This window comes from Andrographis paniculata, unplaced genomic scaffold (genome assembly GCF_009805555.1).
Source record: "Andrographis paniculata isolate CXL003 unplaced genomic scaffold, ASM980555v1 Contig11END, whole genome shotgun sequence".
NCBI classification, from domain to species: Eukaryota; Viridiplantae; Streptophyta; class Magnoliopsida; order Lamiales; family Acanthaceae; genus Andrographis; species Andrographis paniculata.
The window spans coordinates 1,779,113-1,798,625 of NW_026137391.1; the positions used below are offsets into that span (position 1 = coordinate 1,779,113).

The 19,513-nt window shown below is 34.2% G+C and overlaps 2 protein-coding genes across 5 annotated transcripts; one reads left to right on the forward strand and one right to left on the reverse strand.

Annotated features, from left to right (window-relative positions):
* Positions 1–3,543: 3,543 nt before the first annotated feature.
* Positions 3,544–9,643, reverse strand: LOC127250937 (uncharacterized). The gene is made up of 8 exons (XM_051274430.1): positions 9,534–9,643; positions 9,077–9,392; positions 8,661–8,730; positions 6,701–6,957; positions 6,095–6,208; positions 5,073–5,124; positions 3,856–4,357; positions 3,544–3,761 (listed from the first exon to the last, which is right to left on the reverse strand). The coding sequence occupies exons 2-7, from the start codon at positions 9,170–9,172 to the stop codon at positions 3,870–3,872; spliced, it is 1,077 nt and encodes a 358-aa protein (XP_051130387.1). The 5' UTR covers positions 9,173–9,392; positions 9,534–9,643; the 3' UTR covers positions 3,544–3,761; positions 3,856–3,869.
* Positions 9,644–11,642: 1,999 nt separating this feature from the next.
* Positions 11,643–19,080, forward strand: LOC127248603 (TNF receptor-associated factor homolog 1b-like). 4 transcript variants are annotated; one of them, XM_051271058.1, is made up of 14 exons: positions 11,643–11,826; positions 12,443–12,644; positions 13,143–13,254; positions 13,461–13,549; positions 13,638–13,706; positions 13,791–13,920; positions 14,103–14,261; positions 14,781–15,123; positions 15,470–15,582; positions 16,021–16,171; positions 16,347–16,999; positions 17,086–17,272; positions 17,456–18,504; positions 18,602–19,080. In XM_051271058.1, the coding sequence occupies exons 2-14, from the start codon at positions 12,470–12,472 to the stop codon at positions 18,618–18,620; spliced, it is 3,249 nt and encodes a 1,082-aa protein (XP_051127015.1). In that variant the 5' UTR covers positions 11,643–11,826; positions 12,443–12,469; the 3' UTR covers positions 18,621–19,080. The 4 variants fall into 4 exon arrangements, with proteins under 4 accessions (XP_051127015.1, XP_051127000.1, XP_051127006.1 ...); XM_051271043.1 differs by having other exon boundaries at positions 17,456–19,080; XM_051271049.1 differs by having other exon boundaries at positions 16,024–16,171; positions 17,456–19,080.
* Positions 19,081–19,513: the final 433 nt, after the last annotated feature.

Below are 19,513 nucleotides of genomic sequence, written 5' to 3' on the forward strand. Positions count from 1 at the left end.
TTGCTGCATGTCCAGACAATAAAATTGCTTAGTAATTTATGATTATAATCTTTTTCCAAGTCTATTTTTGCAGGTTACACAAAACAAATAGCCGTTGGGAGAATGACAGCAATAAATTTTAAAATAATTTTGTTGATAAACTCTTGTATAATTAATTAATTAATTAGATACTAATTGCTCCGTCTCACCTATTATGTCCACATCGTCGTTTTTGTCCGTTTCACATCCAATGTTATTTTCTTTTTTTGAAAATAATTATACATTTGTTACGTATGAATTTTAAAATTAGGATAAAAAGTCCAAGATAAAAGGAGATGTAGGCCCGTTGTTGGGCCCGCCAGATTGATTAAGAGGTTTTTTTCAGGATAGTCTGTTGAACAGTTGTCCATCTAAGGAGATAAGGCAAACAGAGCCGGTCGGTTGGTCCGCGTTCGGTTGGTTCACTGTCGGTTGGTCCGCGTTCGGTTGGTTCACCGTCGGTTGGTCCGCCATCGGTTGGTCCGCGTTCGGTTGGTACGCAATCGGTTGGTCCGCGTTCGGTTGGTACGCAATCGGTTGGTCCGCGTTCGGTTGGTACGCAGTCGGTTGTTCCGAGGTCGGTTGGCCCGTGGTCGGACCAAGTGAGGTCAGACGGTTGGTTGAGCTGGTCGGCTGATATGGAGGTCGGATAAGAGAAGATCGGGCGCTTAATGAATCGTTTGGACAGATGTTTGTTCAGTTATTTGAGGGGACTAATTGGTGGTCGCCCGAGTGGGCGACTAAGTAGTCATTTGGTCTAGCGACCAGTCGGTTGGTAATTTGTTGAGTTATTCGGTAGGTTCAGTCGGTCGGCCTGCAGTCTGTCTGAAGCATGCTGGGCGTTTGGAGCATTCGTTCGGGACTGGCCGTCCATTTAAAGAAGTAAGGTGCCCAGAGGCAGTCGATTGGGCCAGTTGAGTTCTGGGTAACTGTTCAGACACGATTCCAAACATTTTATTGAAGGAACATTTAAGGATTTGGATTTATTGTAGAAAGAATCTTCAAATCTCAGAAAAAATCTACTTGTTTGCAGATTTCTTTTGGAGGTCAACTTTTAATTTTTCATATATTATACTTTTTTATGCTACGAATAGATTTTTATTCTAAGTTCGAAATTATTTTCGGATTTTACTTTTTATTGTTGAAAAATTGCATCAACAACACTTTAATCTCATTTTAAATTTTCTAATTTATTTTTTTTAGTTTTAATTAAACTAATTAATTATCTTAACCTTAATTTATAATTATTTATATTATAAAATAATTATTTTTATTAATACATTCTTAGTTCTCTATTAATTATACTTATTATAAATTGTCACGTCTGTCGGGGAGAAATGAGTACTAAATAATCAATTACTCAATTACACAAACAAGCCCAATGGGCAGTAGTTTACACGAGTACCTATAGTGTGTTTGTTTGATAATTTGGGTTTTTAATTTGAATTCTGTATAATAATTTTTAAAATTTTATTAGTTATTAATATAATATAAATAAATATTTAATTCACTTTTTTTAACAGAAAAAAATACTAAAAAAGTAAAAAAATTCAGAAAATTCCAACCAAATTTCCGTTTTATTATTATTATTATTGTTATTAAAAATATATTAAAATACCTATTTATAAATCATTTTAACATAATCGTATTTATAGATACTACATTTGTGTCTTGTCCACTTACAAAATATTTAATATTTTAAGTTATTCAATTATAAAATAATCATTTTTAATATATCTTATTTTTTATAAATATATTTATTTTATCATCACATTATTATTTTTACACCATAAAAAAAGAATAATTTTTTTTGTTTATGTCACTTTTATTTATTCATTATATTTAAAATATTATTATTTTTTAAATTCCATCCAAAAAAATAAATATATACTTTTAAATTAAACGAAAAGAACATTATTAATTTTTCCATCTTATACAAATCCTAAACTTAAGAATATTATTAACTTTTTCTATCTTGTACAAACCCTAAAACTATTTAGGTTGAAAGGTTTACACAATTCAAAGAAATATTTTATTCGTTCATTTAATTTAGAACACAATATTTATAATAATAAAATTTAATTAATTAATAATATTTGTTTTTTGCTGGGTGACTAGCTCCATTCGTCTACTAAAAATAGTTAATTTGGATTCGACAAAGAGTTTAAAAAAAAAATATTTTATTGAAAAAGTGAGAGGTAGTTGAGGGTATTTTTGGAAATTTGGTTAGAAATGAAAGTAAATGAAAAGAAAAAATTGTAATAAAAATTGTGGTATTTGTTATAAATAAGTGTTTAATAAAGGGTAATAAATAAATGTTGAATAAAAAGTAATAAATAAATATTGATTTGTCGATTTTGAGTATTATTTTATTATATTTTATATCATTAGTACTCTTTGTAGTTTTAAAATTAGAATTACTATATATAATTAAAATAAATTTAAAATATATATTTAAAAATATTTTAAATATAATATCTTAATAAAATATATACACTATAAAATATTATTTATAGATAATAAAATTTAAAATAATACAAATAAATAAAAATATATTTATTTATTTATAATTAAAATATAATAATTTTATAAAAAAAATTAAATATAGATAAAAAAAAAATTATTAGAGAGAAATAAAATAAAAATAAAAAATTGCATAAATGTTACATGATTTATATTTATTAAATATATTTTAGTTTATTAAATTTTACCAAAGATGAAGGGAGTATTATTGAACATAAATTATTTATCATGAACGTATATGAATTTTTTTTAACATTATTTAAAATGATTTTGTTCTAAAACATCTGATCCGACCAAAAATACAGAAAGGGATATTTTAAAAAAATTAGACACCTGAATATGCAAATTGATAATGAAAAAAATATCTGAATATGATTGTAAGCTACCAATTTTTATTTAAAAAAAAAAAAAAAAAAAAAATTACCTCAGACATTGTTTTTTTACCATTTTAAATTAAATAAATATTATTCCTCCTTCACCATTTTCAATAAAAATACTATTTAGACAAAATTAAATAACACTCAATTTCAATCCCGAACCAAACAAACACCTAACAAGAAATCCCCACAAATTTTTACGTTAAGGCCATCACCAACCGAACAACTCCATTTATGTTATTATAACTCTAAAAATGCAGTTGCTACAGTAATTTCACTACAATTCACAGCTCCATTTTTTACTCCAAAACTAATATTCTTCAAATATTTTATCGTATATATTATTTTAAATCACTTTTTATATCTAGAATTAATATTTTTTAAAAAAATATATATATAAATAAATAAATTAATTAATATACAAAAAAAAAAAAAAACACAACTCCATAAAAATGCCGTTGCTACAATGTTAGCAAACACCAATTTTTTTATGTCAAAAATAGCACAGGATTAGAGACTGAAAACTGCATCTATGGGGCTGCACCGTCAAAATTGCAGTCCCGTTGGAGATGGCCTAAGCAGTTATTTGCATTGTCGAAACATCGGAGTAAGATCAGATGAGATGATCATTTAATATAGTCGTACGAAAGATTCGAGTTCTATCGCCACATAATATATATTGCAGAATCCAAAATTATGCATATCCAAATGACAAAGGAGAAGATAAAACTTCCAATGTAATCAAGATTTACTACTACTGATGTAAATGTGTTTATGTGACAAAGTTTAGTTTGACATAAGCCCATCAAAAATCTCACCGTAACTACGAGAAGCATCGATGATCTGCAAAATCGAATGTGCATCACAAACATTTAACTAATGTAATAAACTTGCGTATAATTGCTAATTTTAAAGAGCCGGGGTAGAAAATGTTTACCGGTTTATCAGCAGTCATTTCGACATTTTTGAGGAGACGCTGCTCGGTTCCACGAACTTCCATTGCAGCGAGGGAGTATCGGACGAAGAAAGTCCATTTAAGTCCTTTTTAAGCTTTTTGATTTTATTCAGACATTCCTGCAAATCCAAGATTGATGCTTCGAATGGATCGGAATGAATGAGATGTCGAGTAGCCTCTTTCGTGGCTCCAGGATTACTCGACTGGATGTTCTTCTCGGAAACTTCGGCTGGAGCGTGTCGAGAATTAACATCTGCAATTCCGGTGCTTTCCCTACCTCTCGGGCTTTTGGTATTTCCCTCTATATCTTCCGTGTCCTTAGAAACCGATGGTCCTGCTGATTGTGTCTGTATATCTGCTGTTCCAATACTCTTCAGGTCATCTGAAACAGCTAATGAATTCGAGGATGCCCTAGAAGAGAGAGACGGACCCACGGATGTTCCAGCCTGAGTTTCGGCATCCATGGTTTGAAGTTCAGCAGTACCTGTTGAGTTGTCGGCACTGTTTAATTTATTGACGAGCTACCAAAAAGAGATAAATTAAAATAAATATAAAAAAAACCAAAGTTCTACTAAGAAATCAAACAATCAAATCAGTCTGTATGTACTGTAGAACAAAAAAACTCTTTATTCAACTTTGAATGCTATTTCTTTTTATGCATTGGGTATTAAATATGATCCCATCATTTCGTTACACGGAACAACGGCTTTTAAGTGTATTAGCTTTAGCATATTTGGTAAAATGAAACAGAAAGATTAAATGGCAACAATGATATCGGCGCCAGAGAAAAATAGAACAGTTCCTAAAGCTGGTTAATGTTCATATTAAGTTACACAAAATCGTAGAGGAACCAAAATTGAATACAAATATGACCATCCTCGCTTAAACAAAAAATTCATACTAGACCGAATTTAAGAACTACTAAATTGGCTAAGTTGAACAACATAATAGAGCAGGGGAAAAACATTTCAAGTAATACTGAAGGGAAAATTTTATAATGCCCTAAAAGAAGAATGTCGAATTATGAAAGATGTAACAGCAAGTCAAGGATTCGAAATTAGCACACTATGAAATCAGCTTACAGGGGAAAGTATATATCAAACAGCCGTGTAACTTATCTTACACACATTCATGAGAATTCCAAACAATTTTGACAAATGATATTTAATAAGTTGAAGTGTCAAAGGCAGTGATTATACCATGATTTCTAAATTTAATAAGCCGAGCACAGAAGCGGCCTGGGTCAGTATCCTGCAATCCATAACAAGATAGATGTAATTTCCCATACATAAAAGAGAAAGTTCACCAAGTTAAATAAGATTAAATTGAAAAATCATTTTTCTTTATAATCATCAAATGCAAACAACTGTAATCGGGGTATTTAATGAGAATGAAGAAAGCATAGCATCATATGTTAGGGAGGATAGTATTAAAAGCCCATTTGGATGCTGGTTACGTTAATTAGGTCTTGGTTATTTAATAATTTTTTGTCTTAGCATTCGACTGGCTATATAAGCATCTAGGACTAGTGAGTTATCAACAAGTGTTGGAAACACATGTTCCAAACCCATTCAATTGAATAATAACATTGATGAAATGAAATTAATTTTTAGTTCGGTCAAATAAATTGGATAAATCTATCTCAACCCTAATACAATAAAGTAGAATCTTATATAAATAAAATCACCTAACACTGACAAGTATGACTAATAATGGCCGAGGCCCAAATTATCTCAACACAACAAATTGTACTATTTAGTAGGAATCAAGAAGGCAAGAAATATAGCACCCGAGTAGATTATCACCTCTTCCCCATTTGTCGGTCACCTTCACTCCATACAAAGAACTTCAAAACAAAGTATTATACTAAAGAATTTCTACTACTCTTCCCTGGTCATGTTGGATCAAAGAGATTTGCTATCATATTATCAACCTAGAATTTTACAAGATTTTGCACTCATTTGTACACTCAAACAAAATATAAGAATTTCATGAAAGAGTGGATATATATTCATTTCAATGGAAAAAAATTGACAGTAAGAAGTTCACAAAGTATTCAAAAATATCAAAGCATAATGAATACAAGTACGTCATGTGAAGAATGTTGATGGGCCTTGAGCACTAGTTAGAAATGAATCAGGTAACAACAAATTTGAAAGATACTTGCCTCAAAAAAATACCATAATACAATTACAAAATGTTTAAAAAACAAATTACAGACCTGGGTGGGCAGTGTCCAACCGGACTTTGGAGACCATTCTAATGAAGGGCGCACATCCTTAAGAGGAATATCATAAACTAAACCTTCGCCAAAGGGAGGTGGGTGCAGCATCAACTGAAAAGAACACTCACCAAATAACTGTATTAGTCACCATGTTAATTGCTATTTTCCACATGATAATTACTATTAAAAGCACCAACGGAGTTAAAAGTTTTTTATTGAATTTTTATCATGAAATGGATACTTCTAATATGGTATATTTCAGGTTATCCCGCCTTAAGAATACATATAATTATGGTGACATCCCGAGAAAATAACACCCCCCAACATCCTTGACCAAAATACTAATGAAAACAGCATACTTGAGTAAATTGTGAAGGAAATGAAATAATCTGTATAAAGTGCCAATCAGCGAGTTATTAAAAGTAAATACATCTTTAGAGTTTCTCCTCTTTGCCTCTAAGTTCCAGCTTACTTAACTCTTCTTTTTTGAGGTAATCTTAAGTATGAAAATTAAGTACTGAAATTTCACAGAAACATTTTTGCCAAAAGCAAATAAAGCTAGATGTACAGACACCAAGTAAACATAATATAAGAAATCATTACCACAGCTTTGTCATCATCCAATAATTTTGTGATTGTTCCAGACCAATAACAACCAGTAGTAAACCAGTCAACCAAATCCCCCACCTTCCAGGAATTATCAACGATTACCGCCACTTCTGAATTCATATTAACATCAGGGATTTGCTTTTCACTATAGATAGCTGGATAGTGTGGCCTTAGAATCAATTCTCTAGATTTCTCTCTTGCCTTTCGCGAAGTGTGAGGGGGCATTTGATATAGCTTTGTCCATTTTTGTTCTAGAGAAAGAACCAACAAAAATTGAAATATATATAGGCTTTCAGAAAAATTAATAAACATAAAATTCTAAGTGCAGGAATATATGAACATATTCATCTTCTACATCCATACTCCTAAAGGTTAATAATTTCTTTTTTCACCAATTTTGAACTTCTCACTAAGGCCAATGAAGAATACAGAAAGATAAGAAAACAAAGTGAGAAATATTAGGTTAATATTAAAATGATTTGAGAGGAACGAAGACATGAACTCAGGTACTATAATAAGCAAACATGCCTAGTAGTAGTCACATCCATCTGTCATCAAATACTTCTAGAATACTAAACAATAGATAGTTTACAACATTTTCCCGTGTTCACTTGCACAAAATTGTTCCACAGATGTGGCAAACTTGCTTGCTCCCTCCAATAACGACCGAAAGACCTTTGTTTCCACAAATAACAACCAATTCACTGCCCCTTTTTTCGGTGTGTAATCAGTATGGAATAAAATTTAAAATGTCAAGATGATTAGAAACAAGAACACAAATTCCATTAGCGTCGGTGTAAGGCAAAACATTTTATTTCTTTATTGCACGACACCCATGTTCTTCGGTAATGTAAATTTAGTTACAGGGTTAGTTCCACTCACTACACTTCTCAGACAATTTCACAAGTTGTTCTTTCATGAATAAAATACTGGAGCCAAAACTTCATCCATTAAAAATAAACAAATAAAATAAAATAAAATAACCTTAATAATGTATCAAGCACAAAATTTCCACTGCATTTTACTGTTCTGAAATCCAGGCTTGGATCTTAGTGAATTTTAAGAAGATTAATATGTAATCAAATTTGATATAAACTTGCTTGCCTGCCATATTTCAACTTCGTCACATCTAGTCTTACTAATTAACAAAGTCAACCCAGAAATTCATCTATATTACTGTACTTAGTAAAGGTGTCTCATGAGCATTATGTAATATTCATTCTCCTCAAAATAAATAAATGAACTAAGAAGAAGGAGAAGAAGAAGAAGAATCAAAATAGCTTCAGAATTCAGATGCAGCTAACAAGCCTTTAATTTGAAATTTATTTCAAACATAAAATAGATTTGTTTAAAATTCTAACGAGAAAAGAAAATCATGCCTTGAGAACAGTAAAACACCAACCATCTTCAGAAAAGTATGCTTTTCTAGCCTAGTGTTCATTACCTGATTAAAAGTACTAGGAACAAACAAAGACTATAATTTATTGTACAAATGAACTTAGAGCAGTTTAACAAAAAAAGAAGAAACAAACAAACAAAGAAAAACGAATCTCATGTGTTTGGTTGGAGGATTCTATAAATTTTTAATATTCATCAATTTTTTTGCCTAAACATCAAATCAAACCTCAATTGTTTATTTTTATATCATATCAAAAATTAATTATACATTCAATACATCTCGTCCATACCTATTTATATCACATTAAACAACTATTCAAATTCAATTTTTTTTATAATTCAAAACTCAAACCGAAAATTCAAACCCCCAACCAACACAACAATTTCTACCACAAAAATGATAAGTATGGTGGGAAAAACCATAAAGTTGATCTAAAACAATGATAGAAAGATGATTGATCTAAAAACAATTATAACCAATAAAGTTGAAAAAACTATAAACCCCTTCAAGAACCAAAGAGAAAAGTATTCACTAAACTAAACTGCAGGCTCTTACTTTCATCGGGAAAATCATAGTATTCTAAAAGACACGACGCAGATCCTTTCTTCTCCCCGATGGCTTTGATCTGCGAGAAGAAAACAGAGAACCACTTAGGCAACAGAAACATAAATTCTTAAAAAGACAAACGATGTAAACAGGATTAGCATTTCCATAATTAAGATATCAAAAACAAAGAGCTAATCAACCAGAAAGGCCTAAATAACACATGTGAACATATGCCGCAAACACAGTTTCCCTTTCCAAGGTGAAACCAAACATAACACAATCAGCAAACGCCAAATGTTCTTCAAGCATTAATATCTAAAAGTCTGTTCAAATTATGGCATCCAACCATTGTTTTCCACTTCCAAAAAATCCAAATACACCCAAAAAAAACAAATAATCACGCCCTAAACACACCCCTTATTTACCTTGCATCGAAACCACGCACCACGAAAACCTTGCTGGAACGATTTTGCTTCGGCCAGTCCTCCAACTTTGAAAGGCAGATTAGGTGCGTTTTCCATGGCAAATTACACCAAAATTATAGGCTGTGTTTACTTAGCGATAACACAACCTACAAATCCTACCCTACACTACCCTTCCACTAGGTCGTGCTTACACTGGCACAAATCATTTCAGTTTTTTTTTTTTTTTTTCGTCACAGTAAAAACCGAAAAAACACCTTTACTCCGCTCGGCCAAAGAACTACGAATCGTCGGCGGCTGCAACCACCGGCGGAAGAAACTGTGGAATAAAAAAAATGCGGAAAGAGATAACAAAAATGTTAAAATAAACTTGATTTCCTTGATATATATAGTGGAAGAACCAAGTAGAGAAATAATCAGAAAGAGAAGAAAGAGAAAGAAGAAAAGAAAACAAACTCACTGGATGTTTCAGCAGGCGGCGGCGGCGGCGGCCGAATTTGTCTCCGGGAGAAAGGCGGCACAACGTAAAAGGAAGGGGAAGAAGTAGAGGGGGAAGAAACTCATGGAATTATTATTATTATTATTATTAGTTATATTTAAATTTAAAATTCTTATGTAATGTTTGTTTGCAGATGTTTTGTTGTGGATTTGAGATTTTGAAAAATAAAATTTTAAATAAAAATAATTATTTAAAGTAATATAAATATATATATAATACAACTGTGATTAATTTTTATTTTTTTTTGAAAATCAACGAGAGACGGACTTTACACCAATATTTCCACATTAATATTATTCATTATAAAAATAAAATAGCCTTTACAATGGTTTTAAACTTTTTTTAGGTTCGATCGGGAGTTTATCCAAAGCACACTCTTCGAATAGCCGCTGCTAATCTTTACGTTTAAAAAAAAAAATTCTACATATCAAAATTATCACCAATTATTATTAAAATACAATGATTATTACTTACAAATATATTATTGACATTAAATATTACTACATCAATTATTCAAATGTGTGTGTGTGTGTTTTTTTTTTAATATAGAAAATATTTTTGTGTGTTTGTTTTGTAACATAATGTAATATATATATTATACGAAGTTTTGAGAATTATATAAATAATATAAAATTAATTATCAACCAATATAAAAGCTCTTATAAAAAAATATAAATAAATTTTGACACAAAAGTAGGGAATATATCTTATAATATTACAATTATCTTTTATATCTTGAATATTAGTTGGGATAAAATTTCAATTGAAAGGATCTCAAAATTATCTTAATTGTTGTTACAAACATATGTTTAAATTGGCCAATCTAAATACGGTAAGTTATTGCAATAGTTAAAAGCAAATATCATTATTAATTTATAAAGAACAATGACCATAATAAACATATATAATTCCGTCTAATAAAATATTATATTAAAATATTATTTAGATTAAAATTAAAATTAAAATTTCAATTTTAAACATAAACCAAACAAAAAATTTTGTAAAAATAAATATTTTTTACTAAAAAAATATAATAATAATTTTAGATTTATATTCTGAATAATAAAAAGTTAAATTGAAATATTTGTTTGATTTAGTATTTTGAATATAAAATTAATTTTTAATATAATATAATAAATAGAAAATAAAAACTTAATAGGACACTTTTGAAAAAAATTACTACTCCCTTCGTCATGCAAATGTGTGCTCATTTGACCAGACACGAGTTTTAATAAAAATAGTAATAATTGTTAATTTTTTCTTTTATAGTAAAAAAAAAGTACAAAAGTGGAATGATTTTTTACTTAAGGAAATGAGAATATTTTTCGATGACAATCCAAAAAGAAAAGTGTGAGCATAGATTTGAATCACTGACGACATATTTTTAATTTGGAGAAATAAAAGTAATTATTAATTGAACTTAGACCCAACCCTCAAGATGAATGTCTCACCGCTTGATTTATAAGAGTTTGACGTGTCTATTGATTTTTTTCTCACATAGACCTCTTCAATGGTTAAGAGTGTATTTGTTTTGTAGGATAATTTTAAGGACAATTTTTTTTTATGTAAAATATAAAAAATTGTGTAAAAAAATATAAAAATAATAAATATACGTGATATATTAATATTTTTAAACAAATATATAATATAAAAATACGAGAAATATGCAAGAAAATCAACTCGTTCTTGAATGTTTATTGATTCATTTTCCACTTGGACCTTGCAATGACTAAGAATGCGTTTGTGCTGTAGATAATTTAAATGATTATTTTTTATATGAAATATAATAAAGTATATAAAATATATAAAAATAATAAATGTATATTATAGTATAATATTTTTGAGAAAATATATTAAAACATATTTAAATTTGGGGCAAAAACATTTGCAAAATTGGGAATGAAAATGAAGAATCGATCAAGCAAGTGGGAAGGTGTGGAGTGTGAATTTAATGGCAGGGACCAGACATGTAAATAAGAAAACGTTCGAGGACGTTTTTGGAAATACTTGTCGCCGTGTGCATAAATTAATTACAGGAAATTATATATAAATATCAAAATAGCACTTAGGTAATTTTTATGTCCTCCGCCCTCTACTCATCTTCTGCTAAACTCCCCCCTTTTGTTTTCCATCCGCCTTCTTCTCCAATCTTGCCTCTGCCCACGCCCACCTGAGTGAAATTATCAGAAACAGCTTCGTCTTGGGTTTATCTCTAGGCTTGTTCGTTTCGGGTTCTTCGATCTGAATTGGACTGGTGGGTTTTCTCGTTTCTTGATTTTTCTTGCGATGTTCGGTTCGGTTCAGTTTTGGTTTTTGATTTCTGTATTTGTTTGTTCCTGGGGTTTTCTGAATTAAGCGGTGGGGGGGTGGGTTTGGGTGTTTCGGGATGGATTAAACCGATTCTGATGTCGGTTTTCGGTATTTGATTGGTATTGGCACTTTAAAGTCGCAAAAAATGTTTGGATTGATTGTCGTCGATTTCTTGGAACATGTTTGGGTTTTCTGAGATGTCTGTCTTGCTCTGGAGTGGGTTTCAGTTTTACTATATGCGTGTTTCTTGTTTTCTTCTTCAATCTGGGGATATAGGAATTAGGGTTTAAAGGAAGATTGTGATTTCTGATGCGGGTTTTTGAGGTTGCGTGCTTTTTAGCGATGGATAATGTTCAGGCACTTCCAAAAAATGATATATATAGGATTTGTAAACAGTAAGTCACTTAAGTGACTGAGTTTTCGAAATTGTTAAGGCTACATTACCTGTATTTAGTTTATGTATTCTAAAAGGGATGGGGTGTTTTTTTGTTGTTCCAGATTGTAATGGAAGTTGTAATTTGTTTGGTAACATAAGTGGGATTTGGTTTTTGGTGAAGCAGGGAATTGGGGGAGTTAAGGACAGGGAAATGGCGGGAGCAGCAACTGAGGAGCCAAGTGCTGGAAAGTGTGAAGGAGTGAGCAGGCAGGCGAGCTGTCAAGCCGGGGAAGCGATGGCGGAGTGGAGGTCATCGGAGCAGGTTGAAAATGGGACTCCATCTACTTCACCTCCGTATTGGGACAGTGATGATGACGATGATGGAGGTTTGCCATTTGTGCTTTATGTATTGCAATATTTGTCTTTTAGTGCGCTTTGGCCGTTACAGTGTGATAAATGATTTTTCATCTATGTTGCTAGTAAGTTTGGTATCTGTCGTGGAATATCTCGATTCTTGTTATGCTTGCGTGTCATGTTTGCTTACCTACCTGCCATCAGTTTCAGCTTATAAAGAAAGAGGATTCTGAGATATTTGGTAATTATGTATCCGCATGTATAACAATTAATTGGTGAACCCCGTGTACGTTATGGTTGTATTTGTCTTCTAGCCATTAAAGGTTCGATATGGTAGAAGCTGGTGATTGGTGCAAACTACAATATAGTTCATTGGGGATTGGATCTTCACTGAAGTTGCTAGAATTTGTAGAATTTTCAGTCGTGATATTTTATTTTGTTTCTTTGGAGTTTAAGGATTTCACACTACAAAAATTCAGGCATACAAGATAGGTAATATGCGGTATTCGCCCCCTTTTCTCTTTTTGCAGGCCCAAAACCTTCTGAGTTATTCGGAAAGAACACATGGAAGATTGAGAAGTTCTCCCAGATTAACAAAAGAGAGCTTCGCAGTGATCCATTTGATGTTGGAGGCTATAAATGGTATGGTCTGATATCAAAATTGGAATGATTTAAATGCTTTGTTGGTCATTATTTTTATGCAAAAGATTAAATGTAATCTATGTTTCTTCTATTTGATCGCATTATTTTCCTTTTGAGTATTATCAATCATTTCATGATATCCAACTACTTGGCATGGTGACGTTACAGCAAGACTTGTCCCCATTTACGGAATTAAATTTTGACAGGTACATTTTGATATACCCACAAGGCTGTGATGTCTGCAATCATCTTTCCTTGTTCCTTTGTGTTGCCAACCATGAGAAGCTTTTGCCAGGTATGGTGATAATTAAAAAAATAAGTAGATAAATTTCCGAGACTCTAATTCACATGAATTTATTTGATCCTTTTGGTCTGATGGGCAGGCTGGAGTCATTTTGCTCAGTTCACTATATGTGTGGTCAATAAAGATCCCAAAAAATCAAAGTATTCTGGTAATTGGTAAATTATCATTATTTCTTCGTTTTCTACACCCTGATGTGTGCAGACATCCTTGACATGTTTTCTTAAACGAATAGATACATTACACCGATTCTGGAAAAAGGAGCATGATTGGGGTTGGAAGAAATTTATGGAGCTGTCAAAGCTATTGGATGGATTTATTGACGCCGATAGTTTGACTATCAAGGCTCAAGTGCAAGTCCTACGGTACTGGTTCATGACTGAGAAATATGCACCATGCATTTGTTCGAAGCATAATGGCAATATTTTGTTGAAAGTTTTGAAAAGGAAAATATGAATACTGGGAAACAATATTTTGGGGCTTGGTGGTGTCTTCTACATTTCCTATTGACTGTTTTCAAATTTTGATTATCGAATGGGATTTTCAGGGAGAGAGCGGATAGGCCATTCCGCTGTCTTGACTGCCCATATAGGAGAGAGCTTGTGCGAGTCTATTTGACAAATGTAGAACAAATTTGTCGCCGTTTTGTGGAGGAGAGAAGAGTCAAACTTGGGAAGCTGATAGACGATAAAGATAAATGGTCCAGGTATGTTATTTTGTTGAATTCTGTGTTCTTTTTTCTGAATATAGAATAAGAGAAACACTTCCAAAGATCTACGATAGCTTCCTTCTGCATCAGGCTACTCATTTATTGTCTTTTTCTTGCGTATACTTTTATCGAGCATTTTGTCACATATTTAGTTTTGATCATCTTGTCTTCTTCTTTTTCTTGTAGTATCTGTATCACATTATTATTTGGTGCCAGTGAATGAAGGACTGTATCTTATAAAATGTAAACTTGTAAATAGATTTATGTTTTCCGACCCCATGGATCAGGACTAGGCTGCATTATTTATAATATCTCCTGCATTTACAGTGGATTTGACCCTATATATCTGGATCACACCATTTCATAGAAACATAAATAGAAGGTTAAGTTAAAAACAATTTTAGCCTTTACTAGTAGTTCTAACATCGTATCCAAGGTTCTGATCATCTTGTCTGGTTTTCTTAATTTTTGGAATGTTCTTGTATCTCATATTTCTGATTTGGACCAAAATTTCAGCTTCTGTTCATTCTGGATGGGTATGGACCAAAGCTACAAGCGGCGTATGTCTCAAGAGAAAACTGAGTCAATATTGAAAATTGTTGTGAAACATTTTTTCATAGAAAAAGAAGTCACATCAACCCTTGTCATGGATTCCTTGTACAGCGGTCTTCGGGCTCTTGAAGGTTGTGAAAAGGGAAAAAAGAGCAAGGGTTCGGAGACTGAAGAACCGGGAGTTCCTATAATTCGCATTGAGAAAGATATGTTTGTATTGGTTGATGATGTGCTGCTACTACTTGAGAAGGTTTCCATGGAACCTTTACCCCCAAAGGATGATAAGGGTCCTCAAGACCGTACAAAAGTGAGAAGGATCATGCTAATGCACTATTACTTTTCAAAGAGTTCAGTCATTATCTATCTTTGATGCTACTGCTTAAAGATCCTATTCATTCTTGAAATTTGTTGATACATTCTTGCTTACACCCACCGGGTGGATCAGTTCTTACTCGACTATTATGTCTAGCAATACCTATTGTAGCTGGCCACTCTGGGTAGGTTATTGAGATTCATCCCATCATTGGGGGTGTTCAAATGTGTTATATTGGAAGAGAATGAGATCGGAATTTGTTTGCAGTTTTTTTTTTTTATTATTTTATATTTTCTAGTCGAGCATCTTGGCTGATTCCACTGTTCCCTTTTTATTGAAGGATGCTGGGGCTGGAGAGGAGCTAACTAAAGATCCTATTGAACAGGAGGAGAGGCGGCTTACTGAATTAGGCCGTCGAACTCTCGAAGTATTCATCTTAAGCCATGTTTTTAGGTAAGATTATTCTGGAAGCCCTATTTATATAAGACCATCGTCGCCTATTGTTAGCATCAGAACTCAGATATGGCATCTCACTCCTGTTTTTCTGTCTTTACTATACTCGAAATTCCATGAAACATAGTTTGTGCCGTGAACATGAGAAGTTCAATATGAAATGAAGAGTAGAAATAGTTTTATCACTGTTGTTCTGGCAATAATTAGTCTTTTACCATCCGTATGGTTTATTCGGGTTTCGCCTATATTTGTCCTCTAGAAGAATAAAAGAAGTGAATAGGAGAAATGACACTAGTTGTATGCTTGACATATATTTTCCGACTTCATTTCCCATCTGTTCCAAACATAGACTGTCTTTACTACATTTATGCATCAGTTCGAATACTCTTGAATCTTGATATCCCAAGATTTATTTCTTTTCCTTTCTTGCCTCAACAGCAGTAAGATTGAGGTAGCATACCAGGAGGCTGTGGCTTTAAAGAGACAGGAGGAGCTCATACGCGAAGAGGAGGAAGCTTGGCTTGCTGAGATTGAGCAGAAAGCAAGACGCGCTGCATTGGACAAGGAAAAGAAGTCTAAAAAGAAGCAGGTTTGAAATAATCTATTTTGTTTGGTCCTAGTGAAATCTTTTGGAGGTTCCTCTGGATGATCGGCAAGACAGTTTCACAATGATTTAGACATCTTGACTCACTTCTACATCTTTGTTTCAATTTCAGTGTTATTGTTGGTTAATGAACTTTAGGCTGATATTTTGTATATTTTAGGCCAAGCAGAAACGAAATAATCGCAAAGGAAAAGACAAGGGAAAGGATGAGAAGACTAGTAGTCCTGTAAAAGGCCAAAATGAGCTGGATCAGGCGATTAATGGCAAAGATTCCGAAACTAATGATTCAGGAACAGCACTGGAAAAATTTGATACTGTAGATGTTTCAGACGTGTCTGATTCTGTGGATCATGTTCCTGAAATTCTTCCACCAGATTCTGATGACAGAGATCCAAATCCTAGCAATTGGGATACTGATACTTACGAGATTCATCCTCAGATGGAAGCTTGTAGCAGTGGGATTCGTGGGCTTTCAATTGTACAAAATGGAAGTTCCTCTGCTGTGGATGATACCGATACTTCAGAAGTTCATCCTTCGATGGAAGCCTGTAGTAGCCGAATTAGTGGACTTTCAAATGTACAAAATGGAAGTTCCTCTGTTATGGAGGATATCGATACTTCAGAAGTTCATCCTCAATCGGAAACCTGTAGTAGTGAGATTAGTGGACTTTCAAGTGTACAAAATGGAAGAAGTTCCTCGGCTGTGGATGATAGCTCATCCACCTGTTCTTCGGACTCGGTTCCTTTTGTTACAGTAAATGCTTCCCACAAAGGAAATTCTCAGAATCCCCAAAATAAAAAATCTTCCAGGAGGTAAGTCTTTTTTCCGCAGTTCTTATACTAGTGAACTTTTATAATGAATGCGACCATTAATTAAATTAATCTCTTGGACTTTCTAGAAGTCGGAATTATCAGAGCAAGGCAGCTTCTCACTCTCCTCATTGGGCAAGTGAAGAACCGAGTTGTCCATCTGAAGCCGCGCCGGATTCAGGGTCCTCAATTGAAGCTCCTCAAAATTCCAAAGCCGCGAATTGTTCATCGCCGCAGAAGGCGCTGAATGGAGCCCAATGGAATGCGCACGATAAGGTAATTCTCGTTGAAAAATCGACAACCCGTTTTGAAATAATTATTCTTATCTCAATACATGGCTTTCGATATCAAATTTCTGGATTTTGCTGTTACATTGCTTATGTAACGACATTTTCATACTCAAGATTATACAGGAATTTCCTAATCCCTCGACTAAATTAGCCGGTTTGTGTTTCGCAGTCACAGGTGCAAGAAAATGGTTCCTCTCATAGGATTGCTCGCGTTATCTCTCCGCCTCCAGTCTCGGTTGCACCTGCAAAACCAGAGCCGAAACCTACAAATGATCCCCCTGTGATTCGGAAATCATCTCCCAAACAAGCAGATAGATCAGTGTCTACACATACGTCCGAAAAGGCGACTGCGATGAAACCAGATATGCCCAAGGTTGCGACTCCAAAGCCCACCGCAAAGCCGTCTGGCCATGTCGGAAACGAGAAGCCTCCAGCCACGACTGATAAGCCCTCGTTGCCACCTTCGCTGGTTGTGTCGAGGCCGTTGAGCGCTCCTCTTATTCCGGGCCCTAAGCAGCCGGTTTCCGTCGCGGTTCCAGCAGTCCCGACGGGGCCAATGCTGTCGCGGTCAGTGAGCGCAATCGGTCGGCTTGGGCCTGATTCTGCCGCATCAGCCGCTTATATTCCTCAGTCGTATCGAAACGCTATTTTGGGAACTTCTGCCGCCGGAAACTTGCCTTCTGCTCAAGATCACCCTGTAAGCTCGACCGTAAATATGTCCGTGCCGTACTCCCAGGCCCCCGGATTTGTTTCTGCGCCGCTCAGGCCGGATCGAGTCGACCCGAATCCAATCCGACAGAGCTTTTCGTTCGGAATGATGAATCGACCGGATATTATCCCGAGCAGAACTTGGACCGAATTCCCCGAAAGAGATGGTAACAGGAACATGTCGGGGGCTTTGAGGTTGAACGATCTGCAGCAGCGTTTCGACGGATACGGTTCGGTGCACCGATCTCGGGACCCCTTCGGATTCCCGGCGAGTACGTCCACCCGTCAAAACCAGGTTGTTCCCGACGAATTTCCGCACCTGGACATTATAAACGACTTGCTCGACGACGAGCAGGGTGTCGGGAGCTCGACCGAACTGAGCCAACGACGTCACGGTTTCGGGAATGGCGGGCATCGCTACCTGAATCAGCAGTTTGGCTTCCTCGGCGATCACAGCATCTCGAATGGTCCGGCGGGCCTGTCGAGAAGCTCGCGTAGCTTCGATCACGGGTATGCTGCCTCTTACGACATGATTCCCCAGGCGAGCCCCCGATCGTACGTGAATGGCCCCCTGGCCGATAATAGTTTGATTCCTAACCATTGGCAGATTCCGGTCGGCGATCTGACGTTTCCGAATGTCCGGAACGCTGACAACAACGGCTATTCTTACCATATTCCCGAGTATACTCCGAATATCAACTCCGGCAACAGCTATCCAGGATTCCGACCCTCCAATGGACACTAGAAGTAAAGTAAGTCTGTTTTACTTATACGCTTGATGTCGATACCTGTTATACAGCCGTCATCCCGCCCGGCCGACGACGTGGGCTTGGAGCAGCAGGACAATAAGGACCAGCAGGCCTCCACCCCACCCCAGGTAAGAAAAATAGTGTTTTGTAAAGCACGAATCTCTGTTTCTATCACTGCTTTCAGTTTGGAGTTCTTATTGTTAGTGTTGCTGATGGCCTTCTAGTTTGAGATTTGTTGGCCCTTTTTTTTTTTTTTTTTTTTTAACATTCACTGTCTAACTTGTGTTGTGATTACACTTATTCTGCTTAGTGGTTTCTTTTTTTTCTTCTTTGTTTAGTCATTTTCTGGTCATAATTTGTGTGCTCATATATATATAGATATGATGGATGATGATTAACCATAGTTAGTACAATATATAGCGGAATGGTTAGAGTGTTGATCAGAGTTAATCAGCGCGGCGGCACTGATTAACCCTGGTTAGCACATGTTAATATTATATACAACACATTACTGCAATTAGAACACTTCGGGTGTTGGATTATAATTGTGTTGAAATCAAATATAACGTGTTTATCGATCTTAATTAACATCTTAATTACATTCTTGTTCTAGATCTCCATCAGTTTTTTTTTTTCTTGGGTTTTTCTTTTTAAAAAATTAATATATTACACATTTTTATTATTTTTATGTTCTCTACGCAATTTTTAAATTTCACATAAAAAAAAAATATATATATTATTTTCCAACAATCTTACAGAATAAATACACC